Consider the following 13,228-nt stretch of genomic DNA (forward strand, 5'->3'; position numbering starts at 1 on the left):
TTTAGCAGAGGCAAGGATTTAGGTACAAAGAGATGAAACCCTTCCTATGGGGACACTTGGCTAGTGAATGACAGGGTCAGGAATTTAATAAAAATTGCTGCGTTTATTGAGACTTTTGTAGATGTCAGTCATTCTCCTAGTGCACTTCATTTAACTCTTTTAATACAAGCCAGTGATGCGGGCAGTGTTGACATTCTTGTTTTATAGACAGAAAACTAAGAGTTAGAGACGGTGAGCTCATTACTCAAGGTCCCACTGCTAAAAAGGGAAGGAGCTGAGCCCTGAGCCCAGAGAAAAGATGCTGGTCTCTACGTGCTTCCTTGATACTCAGAGTGACCGCTTGAGCTACTGCCCTTTGAAACTTGGACATGCTTCCTCAAAAATGATTCAGGTTTTGCAACCAAAAAGCTACTTTCACTACTCTTCACCAAGCCAAATGCAAGAGAGAAACTCAGAATTGAGAGGTTGAAACTAGCAGAGGGCTGAGGAAAAAGAAGCCGAGATTGCTGAGGGCAGTCCCAGGAAGGAATCTTCTGAAACCGTCTCCAGGTGGAGACAGCAGACAGCAGGGCAGCCACTCTGAGGATGGTAGGGAGCTCTAGTGGTCCACACCTGAGTGAAAGATGGTTTGCAGTGGGAGGTTGGGGGTGGAGCCCACACAGCGGCATGACATGTTTGCTAAAATGGAATTATGGTTTAGTGAGTGCAAACAGCAACACCCAGCTGCCTGAGAATTACTCTGACAGGATGCAAAGGCAACAGAATACTGCACACACCTTATTTACAGACCAATAGGTAATCTTCTATACACAAAGGTCAGCTCCAGGAAAGCAGAGCACTAAAGGAGGAAATATTGCCTGCAAATACAATAGTGACTTTAAAAAGTCCACCGAGATGAATACTTTGATGCATACTCTTGTAGTTAAAGAGCATTTCTTTATTCATGAGCATCTTCCCTACCCACCTCAGGATCCTAGGTGAGGCATGAACACATCGATGAAGGGCACTGATTTCTAGTTGTCCTCAGTCTGTGCCATCAAATGAGCAGTATGAGGTGGAATCAGCACAACCTTTCCAAGCCTGTGTGTGCGGCAGTTAGGAGGCTCGAGTCGAACAGCAGCTCACCCCTCCCCCTCGCAGCCTCCAGCCTTGGTGGCTTTGCCACTAAACATTCATTCTGACTTAAGAAACAAAACAACCCTGATAACTCAACACTCCCAGTCCCCAATGGATTCCTTCACGCATTTTGTGTTTTTTCTTTGCTTTGTAACAAGGAGTTAGTTACCCCAAAGAATATCTGAAATTGTCACCATCTGCCTCTTCCTGGCGGCTGGATTGTGAAGCTGTTATGACTGGGCTCAGACACAAATAAGCATGAAAGGATGTGTGCTGTGGCTGAACTGAGTTCCCGCTACCCCTAGATCCACATGTGGAAACCCTAGTCTTCACGGTGACTATATCTGAAGATATGACCTTTGGGGAACAATACAGTTTAAATGAAATAATAAAGATGGGACCCTAATCCTATAGAGTCAGTGTCCTTGTGAGACATGACACTGAGGACTCACTCTTGCTGACTCACTCCAGCTAATTCTAGTGCTGCCATTCTCTTGCCTGCTGGCTGAGGGTGAGGGAGAAGGTGACACCTGTAAGCTAGGAAGAGACCCATTGCCAAGAACCTGATTGGCTGGTATCTTGGTATTGGACTTCCCAGCCTTCAGAGTTACCTGCGATAAACCTCCTTTGTTTAAGCTGCCCAGGCTATGGTATTTTGTCAGAGCTGACTAATACAGGTGGAAGCTTAACTGAGCAGTATTTCCCTGATAAATGTTTCAAATTAGAGCACCCACTGTGAATTTATGTGACCACTCTGAGTGATTTGGAAAAAGCTCCAAAGGGCTGCCGTCTGATGGGTAGCCGGTGAATATGCCATCAGAGTGCAGATGTGTTCCAATCCCACGGACACCGTGCGCCCTGTGCTGGAGCAGAGCACACAGCTGGGAAAGACACTGGTTTCTAGTTGTTTTGAATGAGTGTCACGAAGTGGAAGCAGCACTTATGTCTGTGTGAGGAGTCGAAGGTCTTAAGGTAGGCAATGCTGAGTCTCAGCTTCGTGTTGGGGGTCCAGATTGTAGAAGATGTGAGAGGCTGTTGGCCAGTACAGACTATGCAACTGCTCTGGACTGAGTGTTTGTGTGTCCTTGGGTTTAGATGTTGAAGCTTTAACCCCCAACATCACTGTATTTGTAGGTAGGGCATTTAGAAGGCAATTGGTGTTCAATGAGGTCATGAGGTTGGGACCTGCAAGGTGAGTAGGATGAATGCCTTTATAAAATGAGGAGGAGACATAGGATTTCTTTTTCTTTACGTACAAGCATCAAGGCAAGGCCACGTGAGTATACAAGTGGAGGATGAGGATGGCTGTCTGTACGTCAAGAAGAGGACCCTCCCCAAGGGCTGACCGTGCTAATGTCAGACTTCCATCTTCCAGAACCACGAGAGAGAAGTTTGCTGTCAAATCCACCCAGGCTGTGGAATTCTGTCATAGCAGCTGGAATTGACTAAGACAACAGCAATTTATTTTTCAGAGTGAAAAAGGAAGATCCTTTGCGAATGACATGATCCCTCCCAGGTTCTTATTGGGCTTTGTTCTTTCCTCCATGAAACAGCAGGTCTAAAATGTGCTGAGAAATAACCTTCTTTCAGGAGAGAGTGCGGCTGGAATCAGTCACCTCCAGCTTTCTGTGAGCTGACACAGGAGCCAGGCGGGATTGAGGACTGTTCGTCTCAAAGTGAGAAAAGGACAGCTGGACTTGATGACGGGTGACCCAGATTCAGCCTCCCCTAGGGTCAAAGGCGGAATTTTGTCTCCTGGGTGCTGGCAAAGGGCTCCCACCTCCCACGTCGCCTGTGGGATTCTGCCCTCCACGCCTCATTCTCCTGAGTCCCTCCTCCACTGAAGGTCCTCAGTGGGAAGAGTGAATGATGCTGACCACACATGTGGACCAAACGTGGGGTCATCCTTTGGTTCCAGACTTCGCCATGGCTCCTCCTTCCTTGTGTACTTGCTCCAGCCACCATCCCCAGACCCGCTATGGGGTACGTGTGTGAGGAACACTTTCTTCATGAGCTTGTCCTGTGCGGGCTGGGTGGCCCCAGCCACATGGGATCGTTGTGAAGGGAGAGAGGAGGTGCCTGCCCTGGGTTCCTGTCCACACCCTCACATCCCGTGTTCTGTTACTGAAGCCTCTGTGGCCCCACAGCTCACTCAGGCGTTTTCTTAAGGGTTTGGGACAAAAAGAAGAGCAAAGAAGACAAAAGGGAGGAAAAGAGTAGAAGAACTGAAAGAAACCAACTGGGTAACAGACACTAACAAGTTTAGATTTGTCTAGTTATTTGTAGCCTTTATACTAAAAAGTTTACTAGTTTTTTAAATTAATTAATTAATTAATTAATTTTGAAACAGGGTCTTGCTGTGCAGTTCAGGCTGGCCTTGAGCTCACTTTGTAGCCCAGGATGGTTTTAAACTCACAATGATCCTCCTGCCTCAGCCTCCTAAGTGCTGGGATTACAGGTACTCGCCACCATGCCCGGCATGAGTTTTTTTTTTTTTTTTTTTTTTTAACAGGTGTAGACTTACTTGGTTTTCATAACCACTGTTTTACAGATATGGAAACTGAGGTTCAGAGAAGGCTCTGTGATTAATAAATGTCAGTGTCCCCTCTGGATTCCAGTCCTACTGCATATGTAGTTGTACTTTCTCTTTCTCTTCTGTATTCCTCCTTTAAATTCAAGTGTATATTTTACCCTGTTCTTTTGGAACCCAAGTCCGACTTTGTAGGAATAGCTGAAGGGCTTAGTGGTCATCAGAGTTCTCTGTTCAACATTTCTTAGGATTTTCCTGGTAGACTTTGCTTAGCTGACTAGAAATAATCATCCTTCAAATACATCAATTAATTTTTAGCCCTGTGTAGCTCATAAAATACTTTCACCTATAAGATATACATATATCTTATGAAAGCCATGTGCAACTCAGAAATCTGGTGATTGGCCCAAGATCATTCCAATGGTGGGTAGGGTCAGGATAAAATACTAGATATTCTTTTTTTTTGTTTTTGTTTTTTTGTTTTTGTTTTTGTGGTACCAGGAATCAAACTCACAGCGTTGCACTTGCCAGGCAGGCGCTGTGCCGCTGAGCTAAATCCCCAGCCCCAATACTATATCTTCTGACTGAAGTTCGGACTTTTTCTGTTACCGCATGTTTCCTCCACTGTTTTGTGCTCAGCCGCGTTGGCCTCTGCAGAGAGCACAGCGTCCCTAAGGAATAAAGCCCACTTATGGAGTGAAGCCTTCTTCAGCCTGAACCTAGACAAAATTGCAACCCCAATCTCTGGGCAGGACAGACGATATAATTTGTAGGCTGCAGTGTAAAATGAAAACACTGGGCTTCTTTTTCTTAAAGAAGTGGCATCATTCCTCCACCTCTTGTATCCAGGCTAATTCTGTGAACATCTATGGCTAATAAAATGCATCAGAAGAAATGCTAAGCTTGGGCTTTTCAGCTGTCTTCCTTGGAACCTCAGGACTGCCATAAAGACAAGGTGATGCCAGCTCCACAGAAATAAGCACAGCCTGGAGGAAAGCTGGGTCATCCCAGCTGAGACCATTCAGATCAGAGAGCCCTCGGCGGACCTGCCAACTAACTACCGATGTGCAAGTGAGCTTAGCTGGGGTCAGAAGAACACAGTCTGCATCAGCAGAACCATTGTGCTGATCAAGGCACAGACAGGCGAAAAATGATTGATGATTGCTGCCTTAAGCCTCTGTCTTTGGGAACTGTTTGGTGATGCACAATTATTATGTTAATAAATAACAAAAAATCCACAGACATGATTATTTCCATTCTCTTGATGAAAAGACAGACTTTGAGAGGCTGAGTCCTTGCCTGTGATCAGAAGCTAGTAAATGGACCCAGAAAATCCCACCCCAGTGTCCTAATTCGTGGCCCACCACAGCACTCAAGCCCTCACTAGTTTTCAAGCCATTTCAGTGAAGACAGCAGTGCTTTTACTGATGGAGGCAAGCCCAAAGGATGGAGCGCGAACTCCAGGAGTCCCTTTGTGGATAAAACAATATGTTCTTAACAAAACGTTAAAAAATAATGCTGTTGTGCTCACTTCAGCAGCACATAACCTAAAAAACAAAGCTGTAATCTGTCCTAAAAGTAAAACAAGAAAGACAATATTGCTGAGGTCAAGGTCATGATCTAAGCCACTGAAGAAATTTTTGGTGTACCTTATTAACACTAAATTATGACTGAGTTTTGTAAGAGGTCTGCATGACAGTCCCATTAATGCAAACAGCATTCCTTGTTCCTGTTTTTGCAAGTGAAAACAAAATGCAATTATATTAGTGGAATTTGCTTGTTAAACTGAAATCTACCACCAAACGTCACCCCCTCTCCACATTTGCTCCCTTATTCCTTGGCAAAAAGCTATTATTCCTCAGAGTAGCTTTGGAGTATTTTATTAAAATAAGAAGGCATAATTTGATAATAAAAGGAATGCCGGAATATAGAATTCTTACAGATATCGGAGGTTGGGAAGGTTCTGGAACGCCTCAGGGTTGATGTACAGCAGGTTGTTAGCCTTTTCAATTCTACTATAAAAGAGGAAAGTACACATGAGTTATCACAACAGTAAGGAATGCTGTAGTATTTTTCATGTTAGGCAGAGTACTTCAGTAATTCATTTATTTAGTCATCCACCCAACCATTCATCCATCCATCCACCCATCCATTCATCCATCCATCCACCCATCCATTCATCCATCCATCTGTCCATCCGTCCATCCATCCATCCATCCATCCATCCATCCATTCAACCATCCATCCGTCCATCCATCTGTCCAGCCATCCATCTGTCCGTCCATCCATCCATCCATCCATCTTTGAACAAACATTGAGCAAGTGTACAGCAGTTTTTCTTACACTAACTGTGTGTACTAAGTATTAACACTGTGCCATGAGATGCTCCTCACCGAGGACCTGTCTACTAAAGTCCTTTTCCCCGAAGCAGAGTTGTCTTTAGCCACTGCAGCTCTCCCAGGGTGGAGGGTGGGGCATGAGACTAACGCTGGGAACTGAACCTTCGTCTGCTCTGGAGTCAAGAGAGGAGATGAAAAGCATCCAAAGATGGTGAAGAGAAGATGAGAGGGAGTAGGAAAGAAGGCAGGACAGCAAAGGGAGATGGAGGAACAGAGGCGAAACGGCAGCGAAAAATGAAGATTAGCATAAAAACATCGATATCTTTTCATTTTTAACCCTCGAATTCCAGCAGAGAGCAGCTAGGAAGAGGCCAGCGGTTCCTTCCGTGCTGTAGACCGAGGCTGCTCCCTCGCAGCTCGGGGGAAGTGGTGACTTCCGCCCTGTGCCGGCCCGCGGCGCACTATGCCCTGATCAATAGTCTGGAGGTGAGCGTGTTCACATTTAGATGCCCACACGGAGTCTGCCTTTTGCTCATCTCATTGGATCAATGCATATTTGCAGAGAGGCTTCTTGTTAATTACTTCCTCCCTGTTTCATTAGCTTTTATGTTGCTGTAACCCAGAGATACCCTGATCCAAGTATCAGACAATCATTTTAAAGAAAGCCGGTGGTGCAAGAGGCTGAGCACTTCTCCAGGAAAGGAAGAGAAGAAAGAGCCACTCCAGTGCCCCACTGCCCGTTGCACCGGTGCAGGGAGGCCCGCCTGACCGTCTCAGGGCACGCAGAGCATGCGGGCTCTCTTCGGTGCCTTTCTCTGATACACCCCCGGATTCTCAGACCGCAACCAGTCTCTCTGCCCAGCAGAGAGTGAAGAAAGGAAAGATCGTGAGGATAATGACAATGAAGAAGAATGCGGGCTGGACGGTGGGAGGGAGGGTGGACAGGTGACGAAGAAAGAGTCTGCCAAAATGGGCAGACTGAGCGCGTTCCTAAGCCAGTTCCTTGGCTCACACACGTGTGTGCACACACACTTGCACATGTTTTAATCTGTACCCTACAGTTACTTGGGAAATGCTTTAAAAAGTCCCTATTTTTAAAGAAGTTAAAACAACCAAGAGATTTATGCTTAAGTTCTTATTCTGCTGTAGGTTTGGCTGGGTAGCTTCAGATAGGCCTCACAACTTCTCTGTGTCTCATCTGGAAAATTAGAAGGGTGTCTCACTGGATGTGTCCCATGGGGATTTTGTGAGAGGGTGATAAATGCTACAGAAAAATCTTTGAGAAACAGTGTATTACTCGGATTTTCCAAATGTGTACTAGCATTAAAAATTTTCTGAGTTTTCCTCTGGTAAGTGAACTCTAACTTAATTTGACCAGTGTTTTCTGATCCTACTTTTTAATATAATCTTTTCCTGTTTTTAAAGCACTTGATATTTTCTTGGGTTCTTAATGGTGCACAGAAAATACCTTGGAAGATTATCGATCAGCCTCTAAAGTCCCTCCCAGCCTTAGCATTTTGTGACTTTGTGCATTAATTTACGGTAATAACAGATGGGTGTGAAACAGCAGTAGATCTGTGTGAGCACCGGCAGGTTTGTAAGAAATAAGGCCACTGGAACGCCAGCAAGGGAAGAAAATTTGGTCGCATAGTAGAGAAATTAGGATCATTATAATGTAAGTACTTTATACCAGTTGACGGGCTAAATTTAATTTACACTTATCATTCCCTCTACCCATTATAGTATGTAACTCCATAAGGTGCATATTTCATTCTAGTTTTACAGATGAGAAAGCCCAGTCTCAGATGGCTATGTGTCTTGGCCGAGGTTCCATGCTGGGTATGTGGTACATGCCAGGGTTCACACTAGGACTGCCCACTGGTTCACTGGCATCGTGTGGGATTGTTTTAGTTGCTGGTGTGGAATGGCTCTGAGTGACAGGAAGAGACAGAATTAATTTCTCACAATCACAGGGCAGGGGTCTCGGGTCTAGAGTGCAGCCTGTGTGGGAGGTGGTGAGCAGGAGTCCAGGCTCTGGGCTGGTGCCTGGATTCCAGGCAGAAACACATGGGCATCTCTTTCAGGTTGACTGTGACATCCCAAAGTGACAGTCTGGGGTCAAGGGACAGAGCAGAGTCAGGCCCTCCCAGAGGCAGAAGAGAACTTCAAGGCTGCTGGCAGAATGGTCATGAGACAGCTCCCTGGCTTTCTTGCTTACATTTCGTGCAAGTTGGGCAGATTGGAGAACACATCTGCCTCTATCACTTCCAGAGCATCATTCTGAGAGATCTCTCTGCAGAGAAAGAAACAGAGTTCACGTCAGTTCAGTTACACTCCACACACGCTCTTAGGGCTCAGCTAGAGCCTCGTGCCAGGAGGGTTCAGGAGACACACAGAACTCCTTTCCTGCCCTCAGCGAAGTCAGCTGTAGCCACGGAGCAAAACTAACAGACTAGATGCTAATAACTGAAGGAAGATGGGAGAATAAGTTCAAAGCGACGGCTCATTGTAGAAACTGTCCAGCCTGCAGATGCAGAAACAGGGAAGAGACTTGCTCAAACGTGTTTAGAAAATATACAGGATGAGACCAAACTCTAAATCAAGGGTCAGCGCACTCTCTCTACAGGTCCAGAAAATAAATATTTCTTGGTTTTCATGACATTTGGTCTCTGTCACAACTACACAACTGACACCGCAGGGCCAAAGAACCCTATTTAACACCTGCATGGCTTGGCTGGGTTCCCCTTAAGCTTTATTTACAAAGGCACGTAGTGAGCTGTACTTGGGCGGTGGGCTGTGTTTCAGCATCCCTGCCCAGGACCATGGGGCCAAGTTCTCTATTCGTCTAGTTTTGGGAACAAGAACCTGGATTTAGTCACTTAAAATAAGCTTGAATTTAAATCCTCTCTGCTTTCATGTCATCCCACAAGGGGAGGTTGTTATTGCGAGGCCTTTAGCATTAATGATGTCTTGGCCTAAAATACGCAGGAAAAAAACCTTCAAGCCTCAGCTTGTCTCCTCCTGGAGGAATCTGAAGCCAGCAGAGAATGAAGCCCACTGGGCAGAAGCCGGAGCTTTCGAGGAGAGAGAGAGGCTTGAACAGTTAATGTTTATAAAGTGGCTCATGAATGAGGTGTGCTACCACTGCTGAGAAGGCCTCGCGCGCTTTCCCTGCAGTTGGGGAGGACACATCAGGAAGTCTCACGGGCAGCCCTCGCTCAGACAGAAGGAGCAGAACCTGTTCGCTGGCCTGGGATAGGGACGAGGGTCTAGAAAGGCTCTGGGAAAGGCCCGGAGGGCAGGGAAGGGAAAGAGAGAGGGCAGCGGGCTGTGGGCAGCAGCACTCCCTGTGAGGGCGGCCGGGGACCTCTGGGACTTCGGAGCCGGGGTGGTGGCAGGGCCGCTTCCTAGGAGCCCTGTGAAGAGACATTTTGTGAGAGAAAACTGCCTCTTACTCTGCAATAGCGGGGGAGGAGCACTTATTTGCACGTCTGAAGGATTCCAGAGAAATAGCGGCCGTGTGGAGAAGAAGGCACAGAGGAAACTCGGGGAAAGGGGCTTAAATTCAGATGAGACCGGGAACTGTTTCCGGGTCCAGCCACAGCAATCGGTTTGGTCACCACTCACGGTAGTGACAAAGCCTAATATTGGAAGAGATTTCTGCTACCTGATTTCAGGCACTGAGAATTCTGTTATCTGGATTTCTTTTCTCAAAAGAGGTAGAAGTTATTAGAACAATCAAGAAACACCGTTAATTTAATTATTTCAAAAAGAAGTTCCTATCTGATAGTGTCAACCTCAGAGACAGAAAAGGGCGTTAGGCTTGGCGGGAGACTCCCATGGCAGCAGGGACGCAGGGTGGAAAACACGTCAGTGGGGGATTCAGAGGTCCTGTTCCACCTTCGCAGTTACTCATCTCCGGCCTTTCCTATTGTCACCACTTGGTGTTTATGGTTCACCAGCCGCGTACACACTTCTCTCCAATGCTTTTGGCACGTGTGCGAAGCTGGCCTTTTGGTCTCTTTGAGATGTACCTTTGCCCGTATGCCAACCCTGCTCGGGATGGCAGCAGGCTCACATACTTCCCTACACTCGCTGCCTGTCGGGTCGCCTTAGGGACCTCTCTGGACATCATAAAATGAGGGTGAGATGCGATGGCTTGTCACACCTTCTAGAGCAGAGCAATCAGGCCTTTTCCTTGAGCAGGAAAGGTTGTGTTCAGAGATAAAGCTTTCCTCACCTGCCAGGAGCAGCTTCTCACCTGTGAGCACACTACCAGTCTCTATCTTGTTAAAATACAGATTCCCCCTGGAGAGGCCATGAGAGCAGCCAGAGGTTCTGCCCTGCTAATGGTTTGGGTGTGGTCTCAAGACCATGCCTGGGCTGCAAGATTCTCTGGAAGAACAGTAATAACATCCTGCCAGAGTCTTCTCTCTAGCACGCATATACACAAGTGAGTATGCAAAGCAGGGTACAGGAATCTAAGTACATCAGCTCAAGGAGTATAGTGTTTGATTTAAAAAAATCTCCATCCCCTCTGAACAGCCTTCATCACTGAAGTTTTCCTGTTCCCTCAAGATATTTTTCATTTCTCAGTTAAAGTAATTGCTACATTGTTCTGTTATTGCTTTTTTTTTTTTTCCTGGCCATTTTCTGATTTCCCAGCCTGACTTTGAGTTTCTGGAAGGTCTCTTAGGCATCTGTCTCTGTATCTCCAGCATCTAGTGGTGCACTGGTATGCACTTAGTGTCCAGTAAGTGGGTGGAGGAGTGGACAGATAGGCAGGTGAAGAACATGTCCCGCTGTACGAATGTCGCCTGCTAAACTGCAGAATTGGAGTTTGTCCGTGGTATTTTTACACCTTATTTTGCTGGCAGCAGGTCCAACTTCTGCAAATGACAGCTAAGCCTAGCTTGTCTGTGACTTAGACTTTTGTCCTGGGACTTTTCTAATATATAGCACGGAAGAAACACGCACGCACATGTGTTTGGTCTGCTGCACTCACAGCGCCAGGGTACCTTTCCCCTGTTTTTGTGTCACGGCTTTCCCCAGCTCTTCTGCCTGCCAGATGAGGACCCTGAATGGACAGAACAGGGAGGACAGAGGAGAGGGAATACTGGTGACTGCTGGGGTTTATAAGGCATTTGCTGGGGGGTAGAGATGGTAGTTAAAAGTCCTCTGTGCAAGAGATTCCGTGTTCACAGGAAGGCGGGGGAAATGAGCACACATGAATACTAGGGGTTATCGAGGCCGGCTTTCTGGGTGCGTGTCAGGCTATCAGCTTCTTCAGATTTGCATTCTTCTGGGTCACTGGAGTGGTATTCGTACACAAATATGTTCGAAGGAGGGGTGGTGAATTGTTCTCCAGCGGGGAGAATTTTAGGGAGTAAGTGAACACAGCACAAAGTTTCATCCTGCCTCAGGGTGATCCTGACATTGCGGCCCAGGCTCACTCACCACGTGTCAGCACTGTTTCGTTTTAAGTGGAGTCGCTACAAGATTCTATGTAGGGTAAAGAACGGCTCAGGAGCTGCGACCAGTGGCGGAAGACCTCACCAGCATTTCAGGGACGCGGAGAACAAGACGTGGTAGGAAATGACCGCGCTGCGGTGGTTTGGATGCGGCTTCCATGTGCCCGCCCACAGGTTTCTGTGGTGATGCTGAGAGGTGGTGGGGACTCCAAGGGCATTCTGGGAAGCTGGTGGGTCGTGACTGCCTGTGTGAAGGGATGAATGCTGGTCTCAAGCAGTGGGAAGGTTTCCCAGGAGTGGCTTAGTTCCCTTGAGAGTGGGTTGTTATAATAGGCAATATAACAACCACTGTGGATTTCCTATCATCTTGTTGTGAAATTCTGTATCGTTTCTAATTTTTTTTAAAAAATTTTACTCTTTAAATAAAAAAGGAAAAAAAAAGTGAATCTGGCCCCTCTTGGGTCTCGTTTTGGTGCTGACCCAGGGCTAGTTCCTCTTCTGCCTCTCTGCCGTGTTGCGACCCCGCCAGGTGGTGGCGCCATGCCGCTCGGACCTTTTCCGCCCGGCGAGCCCCTGTGTGTTTGTTACCTGGGGTCAGGCATGCAACACAAAATGGACCATACCACTCACAAAAATTGTATTTCTGGTGCAGGAGATGTTTTCTAACCGGATCGTTTCCATTAGTTTTCTCCTTCTTCGCTTCTCCACAGAGCATTTTTCTCCACTACAGCGAACACACTCTTTCTTGAATGGGTACATTCGGGGATTGAATTACATTAAATTATTTGTAACTGTCACTGCATTAAATTTCTTTCTTTGGTTGTTAATAACCTCAGGCAAAGTTTCTTTGACTATTTCCTTGCCTGAGTCCTCTATAGTTTAGGAGACTATATATGCTTTGTCATAGACCCTCACATATTACTTTGGATTTGCATTCTGCAGACATGCTATATAGTTTAAATAAATAAATCTCCCTCTCTAGGCAAAGAACTTCTGGAGGACAGTAACTTTGTCTTTTATCTCAGTATTCTTGCTCCAAGACAAGTGTTTGCTAAATGAATGAATTATCTTTGAAAGATTATGAAAATTTTTCCAACTTTGCTTTTGTACAATAAGGCTGTGCTCTTGAGAGCTTGCAGTAAATGAAGCCTCTGCAAATCAAATTGTATATTAACACAGGAGGGGGGCTTCTTGTTGGGCAAAGCTTGGAATGAGATTTTTAAAAGAGTGGAGAACTAATTCAACAAATGTTCAACAAATTTTGATTAAGCAGCTTCTCTGTTTAGGGTACCGTTGTTTGTGTTGGGAATCTAGAAATGAAGAAAAGAGGTCCTGGGTTTTAGCATTTATCTCTGACCCAGTAAGTCTAGTATTCTTGGCTTTCCTTAACTAGGCATTACTTTTATTTGGTGGGCTATATTTGTCACTGAAAAAAGTTAATGTACTTTCGGTATTCAATTTCAATATTGAAATTTGGTACTGAATTTCAGTATAATAATATGTATATATAATATATAGTTACATACTGACACAGAACATATACTATATATAACATGGGAGCACATGCATTTTTATATATATACACAATATACAATATTTCACACATATTTATTATATAATATATAATGTGCAATTATAAATATGTATGTATAATTGTATAATATATAATTATAATATATGATGTGTAATTACATATAATTACATATGAATATAGTGTATATACCTCAGCAATACATGTATATATAGTATATGTAATTATATATATATATCAC

General features: G+C 45.4%; 1 protein-coding gene across 1 annotated transcript in view; it reads right to left on the reverse strand.

Moving 5' to 3' along the window:
• The window catches only part of Fshr (follicle stimulating hormone receptor), a 163,257-nt gene that overhangs the window by 36,234 nt on the left and 113,795 nt on the right, over positions 1–13,228 (reverse strand). Inside the window, exons 3-4 of the mRNA XM_005391009.1 lie at positions 8,204–8,278; positions 5,587–5,661 (exon numbers count right to left, since the gene is read on the reverse strand). Coding sequence (XP_005391066.1) covers positions 5,587–5,661; positions 8,204–8,278 — 150 coding nt within the window. The remainder of the gene's footprint in view (positions 1–5,586; positions 5,662–8,203; positions 8,279–13,228) is intronic.

The sequence above is a fragment of the Chinchilla lanigera genome, unplaced genomic scaffold (assembly GCF_000276665.1).
Source record: "Chinchilla lanigera isolate Chin_1 unplaced genomic scaffold, ChiLan1.0 scaffold00040, whole genome shotgun sequence".
Classification (NCBI taxonomy): domain Eukaryota; kingdom Metazoa; phylum Chordata; class Mammalia; order Rodentia; family Chinchillidae; genus Chinchilla; species Chinchilla lanigera.